At 38.6% G+C, this 17,427-nt stretch overlaps 1 protein-coding gene across 1 annotated transcript in view; it reads right to left on the bottom strand.

Moving 5' to 3' along the window:
• The window catches only part of DNAH10 (dynein axonemal heavy chain 10), a 5,879,077-nt gene that overhangs the window by 2,667,823 nt on the left and 3,193,827 nt on the right, over positions 1 to 17,427 (bottom strand). Inside the window, exons 37-38 of the mRNA XM_044069759.1 lie at positions 9,182 to 9,328; positions 3,329 to 3,520 (exon numbers count right to left, since the gene is read on the bottom strand). Of these exons, the coding sequence (XP_043925694.1) occupies positions 3,329 to 3,520; positions 9,182 to 9,328 (339 nt within the window). The remainder of the gene's footprint in view (positions 1 to 3,328; positions 3,521 to 9,181; positions 9,329 to 17,427) is intronic.

Here is a 17,427-nt window from a genome sequence, read left to right on the forward strand (position 1 = left end):
TTGAATGCACTACAAAGATTGCACTTAGCAAAATACACAATGTTTTTAGCAGAACAATCTGCATAAAATAAAAACTCTACAGGTTTCTGATGCACAGGGTGTAAAATCATGCAGGTGGATCAAATGGTATTGCATATTTTGCAGTTTCTACATGGGAAAGTCCTTCTACGTTGTGAGACAAACCTGTCAAATGTTTTATTCTGTTTATAACAGAGTTTCTTTTTCATATTCTTGCTATTTTTAAAACTAAAACTGGGTGTAGAACCAACAACCCGGCTAATGTCGGGGTCAGTGAGAAGAATGGACCAGTTCTTTTTAATGATGTCACATGTCTTGTAGACATCATTAGAAAAAGTAAGACATAGCCTATTGACAGGTAATGAGGAGACTTGATAAATGTACCCCCAGATAAGCAAGAATGTGAAAAAGAAACTTTGCTATAAACAGAATAAAACTTGTGACAGGTTTGTCTCACAACATAGAGGGACTTTCCCATGTAGAAACTGCAGAATATGCAATAACATTTGGTCCACCTGCATGATTTTACACCCTGTGCATCAGAACCCTGTAGAGTTTTTATTTTATGCAGATTGTTCTACTAAAAACATTGTGTATTTTGCTAAGTGCAATCTTTGTAGTGCATTCTATATTAGAGAAGGTGATATTAACAATGAAACTGAATATGCTGAATTAAGGTGGATAGTGGACTTTAAGGCATACTTATTACCTGGTCTTAACAGCACTGTATCTTTAAAACCTCTCTTGAAAAAAAAGAGGGTTGCGTCACTGATTTTTAAAGAGTTTTTATTGGTTACTGGTTTTATTTAAACCTTGTGTGCTAATTTATTTCTGTATTAAAGTCTGAAGAAGAGGATTGCCTCGAAAACGCTTACCTAAATCTGTGTTTTGTATTAAATTTCAAGTATTTTAATTTCCAGCCTACAAGTCTCTATCTACATTTATACTTATATTTTTGGGATCTTGGTTCCACCATCTCTCTATTCTCTACCTTAACCATTATGCCAACCTCCTACCCCTATGGGTTTTGAATGTCTCTGTCAACTCAAATGAGAAGAATGAGGCACAGGATCCATTGGGTATGTTCTGCAGTCCACCTCTGCCTGTTGGTTGATGTTCATTTGAATTGCCTCCTCCTCTATCTTGGGGAGGTCTGTCTCCAAGAAGCTGGACAGACCTTGGAGCCAGGCTGTCAAGTGCCAAAGAACTGAATGGAAAGAATGGCTCTGAAAACTTTAGTGTTGACTCCATCATCGGTGTTCTGATCCCAGTGTTTCAGTTCTGGGACTCATCTCAACCTGACAGCATTGGAATCAAGAAAGTAAGAGATGGAGTTGAAGTCTTTAGAGCTGTCAGAAGTGACAGAGGTGCACCAGGAAGGTACAGACCCAAAGAAACCAGTTCCAAATCATGAGCTGATATTGGAACAGTGTGTGACCATGTTGATGGGCCTGTTCCTGGCCCTCCTCTGGGGGATGGTCCCAGGAAGACCCCCATGCTGGATCTGTGTCCTCAAGAATTTCCTCATCATCCAGTTGACATCCACTTTGGTGAGACTTCTGGTGGATTGTCCAGACTTCAACAATGAAGCTACAGATGCAGGTCTCAAAGGTAGCTTATGTTGCAGTATTGGCCAGTGTAAACGAGGACTCATTGGACCCGGCAGAAAAAGTACCTCTGGAGAGGAGTTCAGATCAGGATGGCAGATGGATCTGACTGCCTCGTATCAGACTCAACAGACCAATCGGACAAGGAGACTTTTTTCTTGATTTTTCTGCTCTCTTCTCTTCCGACCTCTTTTCATCAATACTTTTTTTTACTAACTTCTCTTAATACTTTTCTTTACTTCTGTCCTTTTTCTCCTTTCTCTCCTCAGTACTGGGAGAAGCTGATGACCATCTTACTTTAGAAGACTCAGAGGAAGATCCTGATTGTGGAAGAAGCAAGCCAATAATTATTAGTTTTTCTCTCCTGCCTTGGATGGCTTTAGATCTGAAGGCAGCACAGATATCAAATTTAGCTTTCAATGGCTCTAGATCCAAAGGCAGCACAGATATCACAGTTTGCCTGAAGGTGACAGGCAGCCAGACAATAGACACAAAGGGAGTGGGGATCTTATGTCCATAGGCTGAACACTTTTTAAAACCTGATGATTTTTCAGACATTTGAAAAGGAATGTACACAAAAAACATATATTGCTATGTAAATATAAGTCTAATCTTAATTATACATAATAGAGATATATAGATATGAAAAATATTTATGTACACAGTAAAAAAACTGTAGTGAACACACTAACAAAAAAGGGAAAGCATACTCATAGTAATACCCTAAATGTCAAAAACTAGCACCATCATTACTAGACTGTTGTACAAACAAAAGGCACTCAGAAAAAGGCTTATGAAACTAAAACAGTACCTAAACACTAACCTAACTCTAAAATACAAATTGCACCATACTAAATACTAAAAGTTAAAGGGAGAAGTCAAGAGAATAAAAAATTGTCTTTCACTTCTCATGATCACAAGAAGAGCCCTAGCAAACATGTCTGGATGAACAGGCAGCAAATAATATCTGAAGTAAATCACACAGAAGGAGAGAATTGTGGGTACAGGAGTTAACAGATGTCTCAGATCCAAAGCTCTGGTATATGGCACCAAGGTCAGATCTAATCGGATCCAACAACCCAAATGTTGAATCAGACAAAAATAGACATCAGATTCAATGTTTAGTAGCAGCAGCAACTTGATGGTCATCAGGAATGGAGGTATAAAAAAAAATAGAGTAAAATAAAACATCATGCTTTCATGGAAAGGAAGAATGAAAAGGTCAAGAATGGAAGCAGCTTCAAAAGGCATTCTCTTGAAATGTCAAAGAGATGGAAGGGATTTTATTCCTCACAACAGAAACATTCTATCATAGATGCATCCATCAGCTTTCCCTTTACTTACGTTTTCATGCAGACACAATCACTTTACATTATGGTCCCCACCAGAGAGCCCTCTGGCACTAGTAAGAGCGCCAGTTCTGTCAAGAGGGAAGAAGAGCAGTCAAGTTGCACTTTAAATATCTCCCTCATGCCACCCCACAGCCTAAGTTTGTTTTCAGGCCCAGGCCACTGACATTGAAGATGGGAATCCAACCTGAAGCTAACAACCTGTGTGCTACAAGTTTACAATGATATGTGAAGTGCACTTCTTCCAAATAAATATTTTATGAAACCTTTGTCTTTAAATCATATACACACATTGTTTCACAAAATAAGATTTAAAATGCACTAGCAAGTCAAACACATAAAAAGTTATTTTACCTGCACTGCCAACAGTATGTAGCCATTGTCGAGTAGCACCTGCTCTACCGCATCACTTAAACTTGGATAACGAACACGAGGACAATCAAGTCCAGGAAAAAGATCAGAGATTAAGCCCAGGAAAAGGGGAACATCTTCAAACACAAACTTTGGCAGATTCATGTCTCTCAAAGCTCTCATTAATACCACATCCTAGTGATATAAAGATAAACAGGTATTCATTTTCTATACCTCAAAAAGAACATTAAGTTTAATAAAGACAGTTTTTTCATACAAAGGTACTTAAAACAATTCTCAGTAGAGTCACCCAGTATGTAGCAGACTGAGTCCTTGGATATTTTACCCTTACCATCTATAATACCAACATACTCAGTTAAAGACCATCATATAGCCATATCAAGAAAAGATGAGAGCTTCCACTTAAAGGTCCTACCAGAAGAAGAACAAAATTGAGTATAGGACAGACAGTGCACACTTGGTGCAATACCAATGATTATTTACCATACTGGGCTTTTTTGCTGCCAGTAATCCATAATGAGCATTGTAAATAGGTATTTCTAGTAGCATATTAGGCATGCCAATTTGTACAGTGGAAAAGTATTCCAATAACAGGTTACCAAATAAATCTTGAAAAATCTGTACCAATAAGTCCCATCTCACACATTACATACAGTTGCTAGCAATTCCTGGAGAAAAATGACAGCAAGGTTGGCTTTCATTTCCACCAGAAGAGATTTACCAGAATAAAGACACTCACAGCAGAATGAATGAATTATTGTTTACCTATAGTAATACTTTTTAAGACAGGTCAATCTTCCCCTCCTTTGCAATTAACTTTTAGCCCAGGTCTCTCTGTCAAATGTTCAGGCGAGCATTCATTATTTGTTATACAAACAAACCTTCAACAAGAGGGCTCTAATCACAGCACAGCCTCCTGTGCTATTACCTTTCTCTTTCAAAAAGATGCTACAAGAATTCTTAAATTCTAAGCTCTTACGTAAAATAGATGGGGCAATATATTGTGATGCTCTCCTCCCGAAATGAATGACTCTTGAAAGAGCACAAGTAAGTCAGTATCGTGAGTGGACACCCATCTATCATAATGAAAATTATTATAGGTGAGTAATAATTTATAATGGGATCAGCAAGCCCTCTTCTTCACAGGTTCATAGGTTCATAGGTAGGTGCTAGGCTATCTGCTCAAAGGCATTTATAAGCGTAGCCAGAATGTGTTGGCTTTCGCCACCCCATTAGATTAGTTCCCTGTGCCTCTGTCCAGCAGAGCCACTGAAGTGATCCCCGGGGTAAACTTTCTGTTTCCCATCCACTCGTCAAGGTTTCTCTTGAAGAGTGCTAGCGAGGAGCTCTGCCTAATATAGATTGGAATCTTGTTCCAAAGCATGGGAAGTCTCTGGGACAGGAATCTATCCTTCCAGAACTTTCTATTTATTGTTGTGGTGAGGTTTAAATCCCTAGATTGTGTGGCTCAAGGGGATAAGATTTTCTTTAGGTGGAACATGTCCATCAATTCTGGGTTGGACATGGCCTTGTATGTCAGGCAGAGATCACCTCAGGCGGTATGCAACCGAGTATAGATGGAGTTTCTTCAGTCTAGCTGCATAGGGCATCTGTTTGAGGCCAGTGATCCTCTTGATGAGGTACTTCTGTGGTCTTTCCAGCTATTGCAGGTGTCTTGTAAGGTACATCCCAAATGGGGCGTTGTACTCTAGGATGGGTCTGATGAGTGATGAGTAGAGGGGCACAATGACCTCTTTTCATCTGGATGCAAACCCTTTTGTGATTAGGTGGGCCACATAGAAGGATTTTCTAACCACTTTGGCAATGTGATTATCAAAGGAGAGATTATTATCTACTTGGTTTCCCCAGATCCCTTATTACATTTTCCGTATTTAGTGGACTACCACTTATGTGGTAGTTTGTACGTACTTTGTTATTTCCAAAGGGAATGACTATGTACTTTTTGGCATTTAGCTTGAGGCCATGATTTTGACACCAGGTATCTGCCTCAGTGCGACCCTTTTGGAGGATGTCTGTGTCAGCCGGTGAGTCAATTATAGCCCCTAGTTTGCAGTCGTCTGTGAACTTGTTCAGCCATAGTCCTCCTGTGCTTGTCTGTACCTTTGAGAAGTATATGCTGAACAGGAGGGGTCCTAGGACTGAGCCCTGGGGAATGCCACTTGTAACCGGTTTAGAGTCAGACCTAGCTCCCACAACTCTCACCATGTGGGTTCTGTCCATGAGCCAAGTGACAACCCATCTTGTGAAATAGGGGTTTATGTTCAGGCTGGTGAGCTTGTCTATAATACCAGAATGGGGAATGGTGTCGAAGGCCTTTGCGAGGTCTAGGTAGTCTGTGTGTACCACCTTTCCCACATCTATAGCCTTGGCAACTGTCTCAAAGAAGTCTACCAGGTTTAGGAGGCATGATCTGCCCTTAACAAAGCCGAGCTGGGTAGTGTCCAGTGTCTGGAGATTCCCAATGTCTCTGTTAATGAGTTCCATGATGATGCACTCCATAGCTTTGCAGGCCAAGCTAGTCAGTCTTATAGGGTGATAGTTCCCGGGGTTTGTTGTGGCTCCACCTTTGTGGAGTAGAATAACATTTGCTGTGCACCACTCTCTGGGTACGTAGCCTGTGGAGAGGCTGAGTCTGAACAGTGTATTTAGGTGAGGAAGCTTCTTAATAAGCTTCCTGACGGTAGTAAAATGTCCTGTGGAACAAGCCAAGCTATAAATTCCAAGACAAAAATACACAACTGTGGTCCCAAAGAAGGCAACTGTTTGGAGTTGAATGTCAAGGATTTTTTTTAATGAAATGTACTGGTAGCTTTCTACTTAAGTGCCCCCTTCAACAAAATTTCTTTTACTTCAATATGCTTCTGTGTAACCAGCAAGGCAGCTTAAGTCCTTACAAAAAGTACCTCACTATTTATGGTACCTGTTTCCATTTTTATCTGAGCAAAATGGAATTTAGTGGACTAACAGTATCTTTTCAAATGTCAGAGTGACCAATTAATGTTTCCTTGTATGAGAAAAAAACAAAGGACTACCCATACCTTTTTGGTACACTCAGGGTATTATGGATAGTGCTCATTTAACAACTAGATAATATTACTTCCATTCACCATGGAAGTAAAATTGTGTCAAATTCATAAAAAGAGTTAAAGAACAGTTAGTATGACAGCTTGAAACTACTTTCAGCTGAAATTACTCATGCCAAATGATGCTGTACATCTATGGAAGGATAAAAAAAATGGCTGCTATAACAGCCTGTAATTAACTGACTTGTCTGGTCAGTATGAATAGCTTGTCATTCATTGTCTTATCTCAGCAGTACTAGAACCACAAGAAAACTGCTAAACAAGCCAAAATTCTCAGGGACAGAAATGAAAATGAAACAAGTATGGTTATAAGGGCAGTTAGATTCCAGTCCAGAGTAGAGTTCCATCTCTGAGGCCACAAATGTAACATTCCTTCGTCAGTGTTGGACGAAGACTAGAAGTCACAACTTCATGAGAAACATGAGGTACGATGACAGGCAAATACAGTGTCATGGAGGAGATAGTAAATATTTCATCAATTTCAGCAAGAAACCTGGCTTGTTTGTTGACAGGAAAAACATTCAATTCATGGCCAAACAGGAAGCATTCTCTAGTTGCGTGACTTGCTCAAAGTTACACAGTATGCACTATTGCCTATCTTTTTAGCGCAGGAAGGAAGTCATGTCTCAAGTGCCAGGACCGAAAGAATTATAATTCTGAGGTTATCAAAGGGATGTTGTAAGATGAATGCATCTGAGGAATAGGTTATTACATAGTAGCGGGTAGATTTTTGTACTAGCTTATGAAATAGTGGAGGATAGGAGTCATAGTGCATGGACTAAGCACTTGATATCCTGTTTTATTTTACTCACCACTCTGTTATTAAACAAATGTCCCCTGATGACCTTTCGACATTTGGATATCTGAAGAGGCACTGGGTATCCTCTCATTGGTCTGTCTGGTTCTAGTTGTTCTACATACAGATTTTTCCAAAAATGCATTTCTTTCAAAGATTTTAAATACAAATATTAAGTTTCCATTGGTTGTTCTATATGCCAGGGAATAAGTATATATAACTTTTAATCTCTTTTCTCAAGAGTGGTCTTCAGATCTCTAATTTTCTTGGTATAGCATATATGAAATTGTTCTATTCTGCATGTATACTTTTTCCTGTAGAAAAAAATGTGAATTCTATTTGTTATTTTTACCAACTTGAAAAGGGCATGAACATAGTTGCTTTCCATAATGTAATACATTTACAATGCAAGCTACTACACCAGACTACTTAATTCCCTGTCTTCATCCATTTTTTTAACATTCCTAAATTCACTTTTATTACACAAATTATTACGCAAAACTTTCCAGTATTTTTTACCATATCTAATATGCTTTCCTACAAACAATTCCACTGATGCCAGTAAAAGAAAGTCTTCAACACTAGTCTCAATTAACTAAGTGCTTTCATTCATTTTATAAATTCTTGAACTTCTTCAGAGATAAAAATACATAATCAGACCTAACATTTAAAAATGGAGTCATAACATCCCATGACGTACTTGAGCCAATCAAACAATTTTGTGAACAGCTTGAAAATTTAAAGAAACATTGATTTAAAAACATACTTAATGAAACAAGTAATGTATTCATGCAGTGAAACTCTATGAAAAATAAATGCATCAGAATTGCACCACTCAATGCACTATGCATTTAGTTAGAAATGTTTGGGTAATGGGGATTTATCACATATTTTGGGTGCAGGTCCCTCTTTCACTTATAAAAAGAGTCAAAATGTAAAATCTTTGTTAGAAGGTCAGCAAAGAAGACCATCGAGCACACAGAACTCTTTTAGCATCTACAAGTGTGGAAAATGTAAGCAGTGCCGCTTCATATCAAACAGTTCAAATATACATGTTAAGGGACTGAATCTTCATTGGTGGGCTAGAGACAGGTACAGCTGCAATTCACAGGGAATGGTCTACCTGGTCAACTGTGATTCCTGTTCTGGATTTTATGTAGGAAAAACTGTGAGGAAACTAGCTAGAAGTGGGTATGAACACAGTTTAGCCATTAAGAAAAAGGACAGTGGCAACACTCTGCCTAAGCATTCACTTACTTGTCCAAATTTCAGAAAATATAAGTTCTTTGGACTGGATTCAGTGAGCATGGACAAATTTGTTGGGAACTATAATGTCCTACTAGAATGCAGTGAGTCCAGTTGGCGAATAAGATTAAGGGCAGATAAACTTCCTGGTCTTAACAATTCTATTAATACAAAATGCTTTCGTTTAGCACAAAAACTGTGAAATGATTTTGTGTTGTTCAAAAGTCTTTTTCTTTGTGTGTGTCTGTGTGTGTGCGCGCGCGCTGTGCTTTCCAAATGTGTTCTGAAGCAAAAAAGGTAGCCTGCAAGTTAAGTAAATGCTCAAACTCATTTAAGGAAATATTAAACACGGTCACACTAGCAGCTGTTAAAGTAATAATGTGTAACTATGTACAAGTAATTTGCCTAGATGTAAAATGTCATTAATTTCATCATTTTGGTAATTTTAGATATTCCTTCAAAGATTCATTACATGTGCTCCTGAATATAGTATATGCATGGTAAACACACGCCAAAATACTGTCATAAGCACCGAGATGGATGGTAATAAGAGGTCCAGGCATAAGGCAAGATCAAACATAGTCACATTAATGAGAATAAAATTAATTAAAATATTTACAGTCAGTGGTTAACACAGTGGGAATCATTCATACAGTACTATAAGATAACAAAATGAAACATTGACCTTACCTCACTGAGGTCAGGAGACCCCCTCTTGAGTTCTCCAGCCATCACCAATACTGATTTGAGAGCTCTCAGTCCAAAATCATAATGATGTTGTTTAGAAAGTTGTTCCTTTGCTAGCTTATACAGAACAGTCATCTTCTTGGCAAGAGTCTATAAATAATACAGTACAACAGTTGTGATCCAAACATAATCAGAAAATGTATTAAGACTAGACTTATCAGAAAATATAAGTTCCACACTTACCATAACTGTAGATCTTCTAGATTTTTTTCACCATTCATTCCATCTGAGTATCAACTACTGCTTTCTCTGACATGGAAAAATAACAGCTGACCTAAAGAACAGCACGTAGGCAAGACCACTAGTCAAATGATGACTATGATGTGTTGTTGACAGCTAAGAATCTTCTTTACATGTAATGGCAATGGTAAATCAACACTCGCGCTCCAAGATGAGAGAAGTAATAATCCATGAAGCTGATCCCTTTATCCTGAGAGAAGAACAGGCCAACTATGCATGCCAAGAGGGAGACTTGACAATCAGAAGGGGTACCTGACCAGAAGAAAAAAAAAACTTTATTTCATGAAATATATACTGTTTGTTGTTTCACACTTGGGATGGTATGACCTACTTTACTGGAAAAATATCTCCCAGTACTTTTATATTTTCATGTTAGATTCATCTCAACAGTAACTGTTCAATGTCTTTGGCTTGTTTGCTTGCAGGTAAAAGGAAGGTCAGGTTTAATGTATATTAGCAACTTGGATACCCAGCTGGAGAACACTCGTTTCCATACAAGTTAAGGTACTGTACACAGGTTCTTAAGTTTTTGAAAGGTTCTTAGATGATCAGTGGGCTGATGATTCCAAGGGGCCTTTTTAAGCCTAGCCATGCTTCCAAAATCTAAGAATCAAACCTGGTACCTTGTATCTGTATGGTAAACACCTTAACTATTTGCCACCCCCCTGCCTATAGTTCTAGGCTTTATTGCTGAGGATGCAGAGAGAGAGGTGGTTTTTGTTGAGCAAATACACATTGCGTGGTGGTAAATAAACTGCTTACATAAAAAAGTCTGCATATTATGGGATAGAGAATAATTTTAATGAGTGAACATACTGTAGAACTGTTAGTCATTTTTTAAAAAGCGGTAAGTAGATAAGACAGTGAAAAGTAGTGCGGAAAATAGCTAGTTCTTTGTTCTTTTCCAGGATTTTTCTGAAATGTATTTTATTTTGGAAAATAATGAAAGAAGGTATAATGCAGCCTATTAAGTGTGTGCTCAGTAATAGAATCACTGCAAGGGAGTTCAAGGACTAGTAAGAAAATAATAGATAACTGGGAAGCTTAGCATTTGGGGGGTTGAAAACCCAGAGCTGACGGAAGATAGTTTAATTTGCATGAAATGGTTTGCTGTTACATTTCTGGAATGTGAATGTGTTGAATAATCTTGTTAAAAGTAAAAAGATAATTACATACATTAACAAGCAGAGACCTTCAATAGTGGCCTTTCAAGAAACCCACCTCCAAGAAGCAGAACACAAAATTTGCTTCACTGCAGCTTCTATGAAGACTATTTTTCTACTTACAGGGTCAAAGTGCAGAGTGTAGAAGAGTGGCACTGCTTGTAGCAATTTATTTATTTCATGTAGAGGGTGCTACACATGATGTAAAGTGCATGTTTGTAGCAGTTAAGGGGTTTAAAGTAATATTACCTATAGCCTTGTCAGTGTTGATATTCCCCTGGAATCCATCACTGAGAATTATCACATTCTTTGAAAAGGTGATATCTTTCCAATAGGAAGTTACTATCAATACACAGGGAGATTGTAATTTGAGTTCTATATACCCTGGTGTGGATGGTGGTCATATTTAACTAGAGTGTCTATAAAGGAAATATGTTTTTCAACTTACTGTTGGCAGTTGAGCTTTGTGAATATAACAAATGGTTTATTAGTTTAGCCTGAATATATTTATTACTCAAGAAAGTATAAAGCTTGGTCTCAACTGGCTAAGGTTACATGGTAGAACATATAGGGCTGGTAGACTCTCAGCAGACTCTACTTATCCTCTTATATGATTGTGCCATTTTATGCCTTTGGGTATACTGGAGTGGTTTTATAACATGTGATAAGCAATGGATATTTCCCACTTATGCTCTCATACATAACAATTTTAGGAGTTGTATACAGTTTTTAAATAACTATGCAATGGATATATGGGAAAGTGTAAGATGATTTTAAGTTAGGGCTGGTGAGTATTTTTTTCCATTATTATTTTTATTAACTATCACCAGCTCACAAAACTACATATTACACATACCTGCTAACATCAAACATATTAAAACCACTCTTCACAAAATACACACCCAATTTCTAGAGAGACCATAGAGAAATGTACAAATCTTCATAAGTTCATAGATGTGTACTAAGTTAACAACCACTAGGGCCTGTTAAGGCCTGGCCATGCATCCCAAATCTCTGACAAGTTCTGGTACCCTTCATAAGCATAAATATGAGCTTGGTAGATGAAACATTTATAAGCAAGGGCCTAGATGAACCATTTACAGGCTGCTTGTGTTCTTTGGAGACACAGATGCCAAACCAGGGCTGAATTTCCTGTTTCCTATCCAATTGTACATGTTGCACTTGGTATTATGTTAGAGAGGAACTCTGCTTTACATGGATGGAGAGCCTGTTCCAGGGAAGTAGTCGTCTCTGAAATACATAATTGTTTCTTCAGCAGGGTCTACTTATATCACCAACAAGGTTTTAAATCTTTAGAATACGTAATTCTGGTGCTGTTTGTTTTGCAGATATGGAGGAGGCCCATCAGGGTGGGGTATGACAATGCCTTGTATGGCATGCATAGATCTCCCCTCAAAAGCCTGAGGTAGTCTGCACAGGACATGTTAATTATGCCATATGTTCTTTTGGTGAGGAAACCTAGTGGACATTCCAGATGTTGGATGTGCCTGGTTAGGTACATATCAAAGGGGGTATTGCATTTAGTGACAGGTCTGATGAATGTTGAATATAGTGGAACAACGACCTTCTTGGACCTAGCTGCCATACATTTGTTTATAAGTTGCACAACATAGAATGATCTCCTCACTACTTTAGACACATGATGGTCAAAGGCTAGAATACTGTCTATTTGTGACCCCATGTCCCTAACTACTGGGTCGAGTCTTAAGGATGTGCTGTCAATATGATCATTACCAGGAGTGGATAACTTCCCAATGGATACTATTATGAACTTCTTGGCATTTAGTTTTAGTCCATGGTTCCAACATGAGTTATTTGTCTATGTTAGCCTTTCCTGAAGAACATTAGTGTTGGTGGGGGATTCTGTGACTGCTCCTAATTTCAATCATCTGCAAATTTGTTCAGCCAGAGGCCCTTGACCTTGGTCTTGACTTCAGAAAAGTAAATTCTAACTTCCTGGGTCCTGTCCGTGAGCCAGCTGGCTATCCACCGAGTGGCATAAGGGTATACACCTTACCTCTTGGCCAGGTCAAGGTAGGCATTCTCCCTTCACAACCTAGCCATATTCACTCTCCTTTTCTCCTACCCCCAAACCAATTTGAAAACAGAGAATTAAGACAAAATATTTTTTAACCCAGTTGCCTGCCTGCTAACAGCCCTCCTGCAGTCTACCTATCCCATTCATTCCTGGGAGTGTCAGCCATCACCGGCCCATTTGTTCCTCCCACCCAAGAGGAAAGACAAATCACAGGGCAATCGTCTAGGCAGACATAAGGGTTTCTTCTCCACCGTCAGGAGCTCCTAATGTCCTCTCAGCAGCTTTCAAGGGAATGCTGTTGGTATTTAGCAAGCTTTCCTGCATGATTGCCCACTCAACTATATGGCTGCACCATGGCAACATGTCCCTCTGACCCAGACTTTCTGGACTGCACCATCCAGAGTTCACACTAGGTGCCATCCAAGCAATAAGACAAATTATACTCTCCCAACAAGGAAGGGCAAGCCTTATGCCACTCACTTTCATCCTTCTACTCTGCTCTCTCCATCATCATATCAGTGCCCAATAATCAAACACAGGTTTTCTGAGCCACAGTTGGGGCTTTTCACTCTGCTGTGGAAGACAAGAGAGGCAAAAGAAATGTTTGGCCTTTTCTACCTACTTGACCCCCATCTGCTCAAACAGCCAACAGACTTAAAGGTTTTCCAACATCCTCACAAGCACTGCAGCCCAAGGAGGAGTACCATTCATTATTCTACAACAGCCACTCGTCCTTCTTAACTACTCACTCTTTTTTTAATCCACACCTGTCCTCACCCTTCTTATTTTACTGGTACTCTTGCTCCTACACCAAACCTTACATACACTGTCACTGCAAATCTTTTCTCTAAATTCCTTCACTTCATTTTTATGCTCCTACTATCTAGCATTCTTATTCCTCCAGCAACCACTTGCAACTCCATCTTCTGTATTAGACTCCAAGTCTTCTCCTCCACTTCCACCTCAAAAATTCAAAGTTTCCATATTTCCTCCCACCATAAACCCCACCCCATATGTCCAACACTTTTCTTCAAAGTCCTACTACTGCCTGGCCCTGTAGTGCAGAGGAATGGATCCTGTTCTGTGACCCAAACAACCAGGGTTTGAATAGTGGCCCCATCACTGTAAAAGTCAGGCAGGGAGGAAGAGGAGTGAAGGGACATGACCTGCTTGCCTCTGCTGGAGTGAGAGTAGGGTTGTGGGAGCTCAATGAATACAGGGTGAAATGCAATTTCTCCAGAGATCATCAGGGAAACATCTTCCCATGTTTGTGGGAAGGTAATATGACTGCTTCTTGGCAATATCCTTTGTGGAAGCAAGAGACCACCATTGCAGTCAACCAGCTGCATGTCCTCCTTCCAAATTGGCTACCTGAACATGCATAGAAAAGGTGCTAGGGCATAAGAAGTGAAGCTTTGAACAATCCTGGATGAAGGTATCTAGGATGGACCCTCATGGGTGATCCTTTGCCTTAGTGATGGGGCTGATGATCAACAGGAAAGAGGGACAAATAGTTCAAAAAAGTCCTACTACCACTGGGCATCTCCCAAATATGTAACTGAGCCACCTCTCTCTCATCACATCTCTAACAACTGACCTTTCTTTCTTCAGTCATGATGGCAGCATGTATCACCAGTACAACAGCTTCCAGTGAATGACTCTTATTTGTCTAAGACTCATCACTCTTACCACTTCCCACACATTATCTCAAACAAAAGGTCATTCTCCCTCCTCCACTGGTCACTTAACAGGCTTATAGTCTCTTCAACCACTTTCACTCCCAATAATTTATAGATCATTCCTATTCAGCCTTTTGAAATCTTCCTCTATCCTCTCCCTAAATCCTGCACCAACCCCATGCTAACCTCTTCCACCAACCTCTATCTCATTCATAAACATTTTTTTTGCTTTTCCCAGAACTCTATTTGTCAGCCAATCTCAGTTTCATATGTTCCTCCACTTAAGGGTCATCACTTAAGAAAAAAGCAAACCTATGTTAACAGAAGAGAAAACAAACCAAATTAACATTTTTTCCATTTATATACATTACACATAACATGTTTTCTTTCTTTATAATTAACATCAGCCTAGCATTACATAAATTGATGAATTTTTGCCTTCCTTTAAATATCACTCTCCCTTGTCCTGAACATTATTCTGTATTGTTCCCACAATTTCCATTTATTTCCATGTAATTTGCTACTTCCTATTTCTAAAAATCCCTCTTCCAGTTCTTTATCTATTTTATAATTTATTTATTATTTATTTATTAACATTTGTTGACTGGGAAAGTTCACTGGGTCAGAAACCCATTTTCAATGGAGGCCTGGGGTTAAAAGCTTCACAATGAGTAAAATAACACCACCAGATTACAGAAGACAGGTAGTTATACAATTTTAGAAAGAAAGACTTTAAACTATATAAAAAATATAGACAACAATCATCACATCACAGCAAACTTTTTTTTACAAATACTGCACCACCTTCTATTTAACATAGAGGTGAAGGTAAAGACATTGTGTGGAAAAAATAAATTATATTTAATTCAATGTAAGTACATTGCCTTAAAAACTGAGATAAACACTATATTTTTGTTTTTCACCAGGGAATGAATTAGGCAGAAATAGTAGGTGGATGGAATATTCACTACTTCAAACATATTTGGTTTAGACTGTGATTTCCATGTTCTAGTAATAACATTTTTTTGCAACCAAGACAATTAAACTTAATAAGGTCTTGTTATATTTAGACAATTCAGATCCGGTGTCCCCCCAAAAAAATCATATCCTTAGTTGCAGTCATTTGCTCACCCAATATTTCTGACAGAGTACTCTGTATGGAATTCTTGAAATCTGTCAACTCATTATGCTGTCAGCACCTATCTTCCCTGTTACCTCTTTCTTCACTATCACATCCCCAACATTTGCCATCTACCTGGGGAAAAATTCTTTGAGGTCTACTTAGGGCATAAAAAAATCTATGCAAACACTTCCAAAGATCCTAAGCTTTCTGGACTTTTGTCGCATACTTGGGAGCCATACATATCTCCTCCCGTTGTCCTGTAAATTGCTTTTCCAGTTTTTCTTCCCAGTCTTTTCTAACTTACTATGATTGATTTCTATAGCTATCATGCTATATTTTATATGGCCTACTAATTATACCTTTCTAAACAACAAGTTCTGTTTGAGATTCAACTAAGGCCCCACCAGAGAAAGTCTTTCAATTAAGATTCCCCTATTAATTTCTCCTTGTCTGTACTCTGATATCAATCCCTGGTAAGGAAGGCAGTCTCTAGCCTGCAGTCTGAATGTCTTATTGGCCTCATCCCACTCTATTACCTTTCTCTTTCTCTACTTATTTGCACCCAATACCTTGGTTCCTTTGACAGTTTTCTACAGTAAATTCCAGCATCCTCTTGCCAATTTTCTGTACCCCAACTTACACTCAGCCCTACTGGCAAAATCTCCTTTCTCCATTTGTGATGGCTCATTTCTTAGAATACTTTCTGCTACTTTATGAATATAATATCATGTGGGGCTGTTATTATAATCCTTAAGGATCTACATCAAAAATCCCACTCTCTCTTAAACTTCCACTCCTGCTTCATCATCGTTCATTTCCATTTTTTATTATAACCTTCTGCTTGTGTTATGTATATAAGCTTTAACTGTATAACTTTAAAATATCCCTTCAAATCAGGTAATCCGAAACAACCTTGTTCTATTGGAAGGATCAACTTATCGAACTTAACGCTTGTCCTCTTCCCCTACAAGATAAATTCCTTCAACTCTTTATATTGTCCACAACTTCTCCTCTGGTTGATAAAACTATGCCTGACCCATATCTATATATATATATATATATATATATATATATATATATATATATATATATATATACACACACACACACACACACACACACACACACACACACACACACACAATTAAAGGGACTAAAAGCATTTTCACTGCTTGTATTTTACTACTCATTTTCATTAAGGGGATCTTCCAGTTTTCAGTTTTTGTATTGTCTTTCATTTAGTCTCTCCCCAGATATCTTTAGCTGCCATAACAGAATCAATTTTAATCCATACTCCTAAATATAAAGAAAATAAAAGGAAAGAGGACATACCTACATGGTTTCACTGTTCAAAAGCAACTTATGAGAGAGGAACCCTCCCACTTTAATACTTGCCTCCAATCCTTCATATATCCTCCTAATTAACCTTATTACTGTATCAGGGAATGGAAATGCTTCCAGTGCCTTGCTCATAAAAATCCCAGTTTACTCTATTGAATGCTTGTTCTGTATAAAGACCCACCAAAAACATTCTGCTTCCCTCTGGATCAGCATTGTTGTATCAGTGTTGTCAAATGTTTGCCTACCCTTCACAAAACCACACTGATCCATAATTAGAAGTTATGTACCTACCATAACGTTCCATGTTAGTTGTCTTCTCTCGCCTTCTTTCTTGCTGGATGGGTTCGGAGCCGACCCGGCTCCATGCACTTGCTTTAGCTTGAGAACTCCTTTTACCAGCTCGAGGCAACCCTATATCCCATGATGCAAGGCGGAACTACCTCAGATCTCGTTTGGTAGCTAACCTACCCTGCTAAAGACTATCCTAACAATTAGGAACACAAGTTCCTAATAGAGGTCCTCATAAGAAGGCTCAGGAGGAAAACAACCTAATAGGAACTCTTCAAGATCTGTCCAGGCCAGGG

The sequence above is a fragment of the Protopterus annectens genome, chromosome 4.part0 (genome assembly GCF_019279795.1).
Source record: "Protopterus annectens isolate FY-2018-M chromosome 4.part0, PAN1.0, whole genome shotgun sequence".
NCBI lineage: Eukaryota > Metazoa > Chordata > Ceratodontiformes > Protopteridae > Protopterus > Protopterus annectens.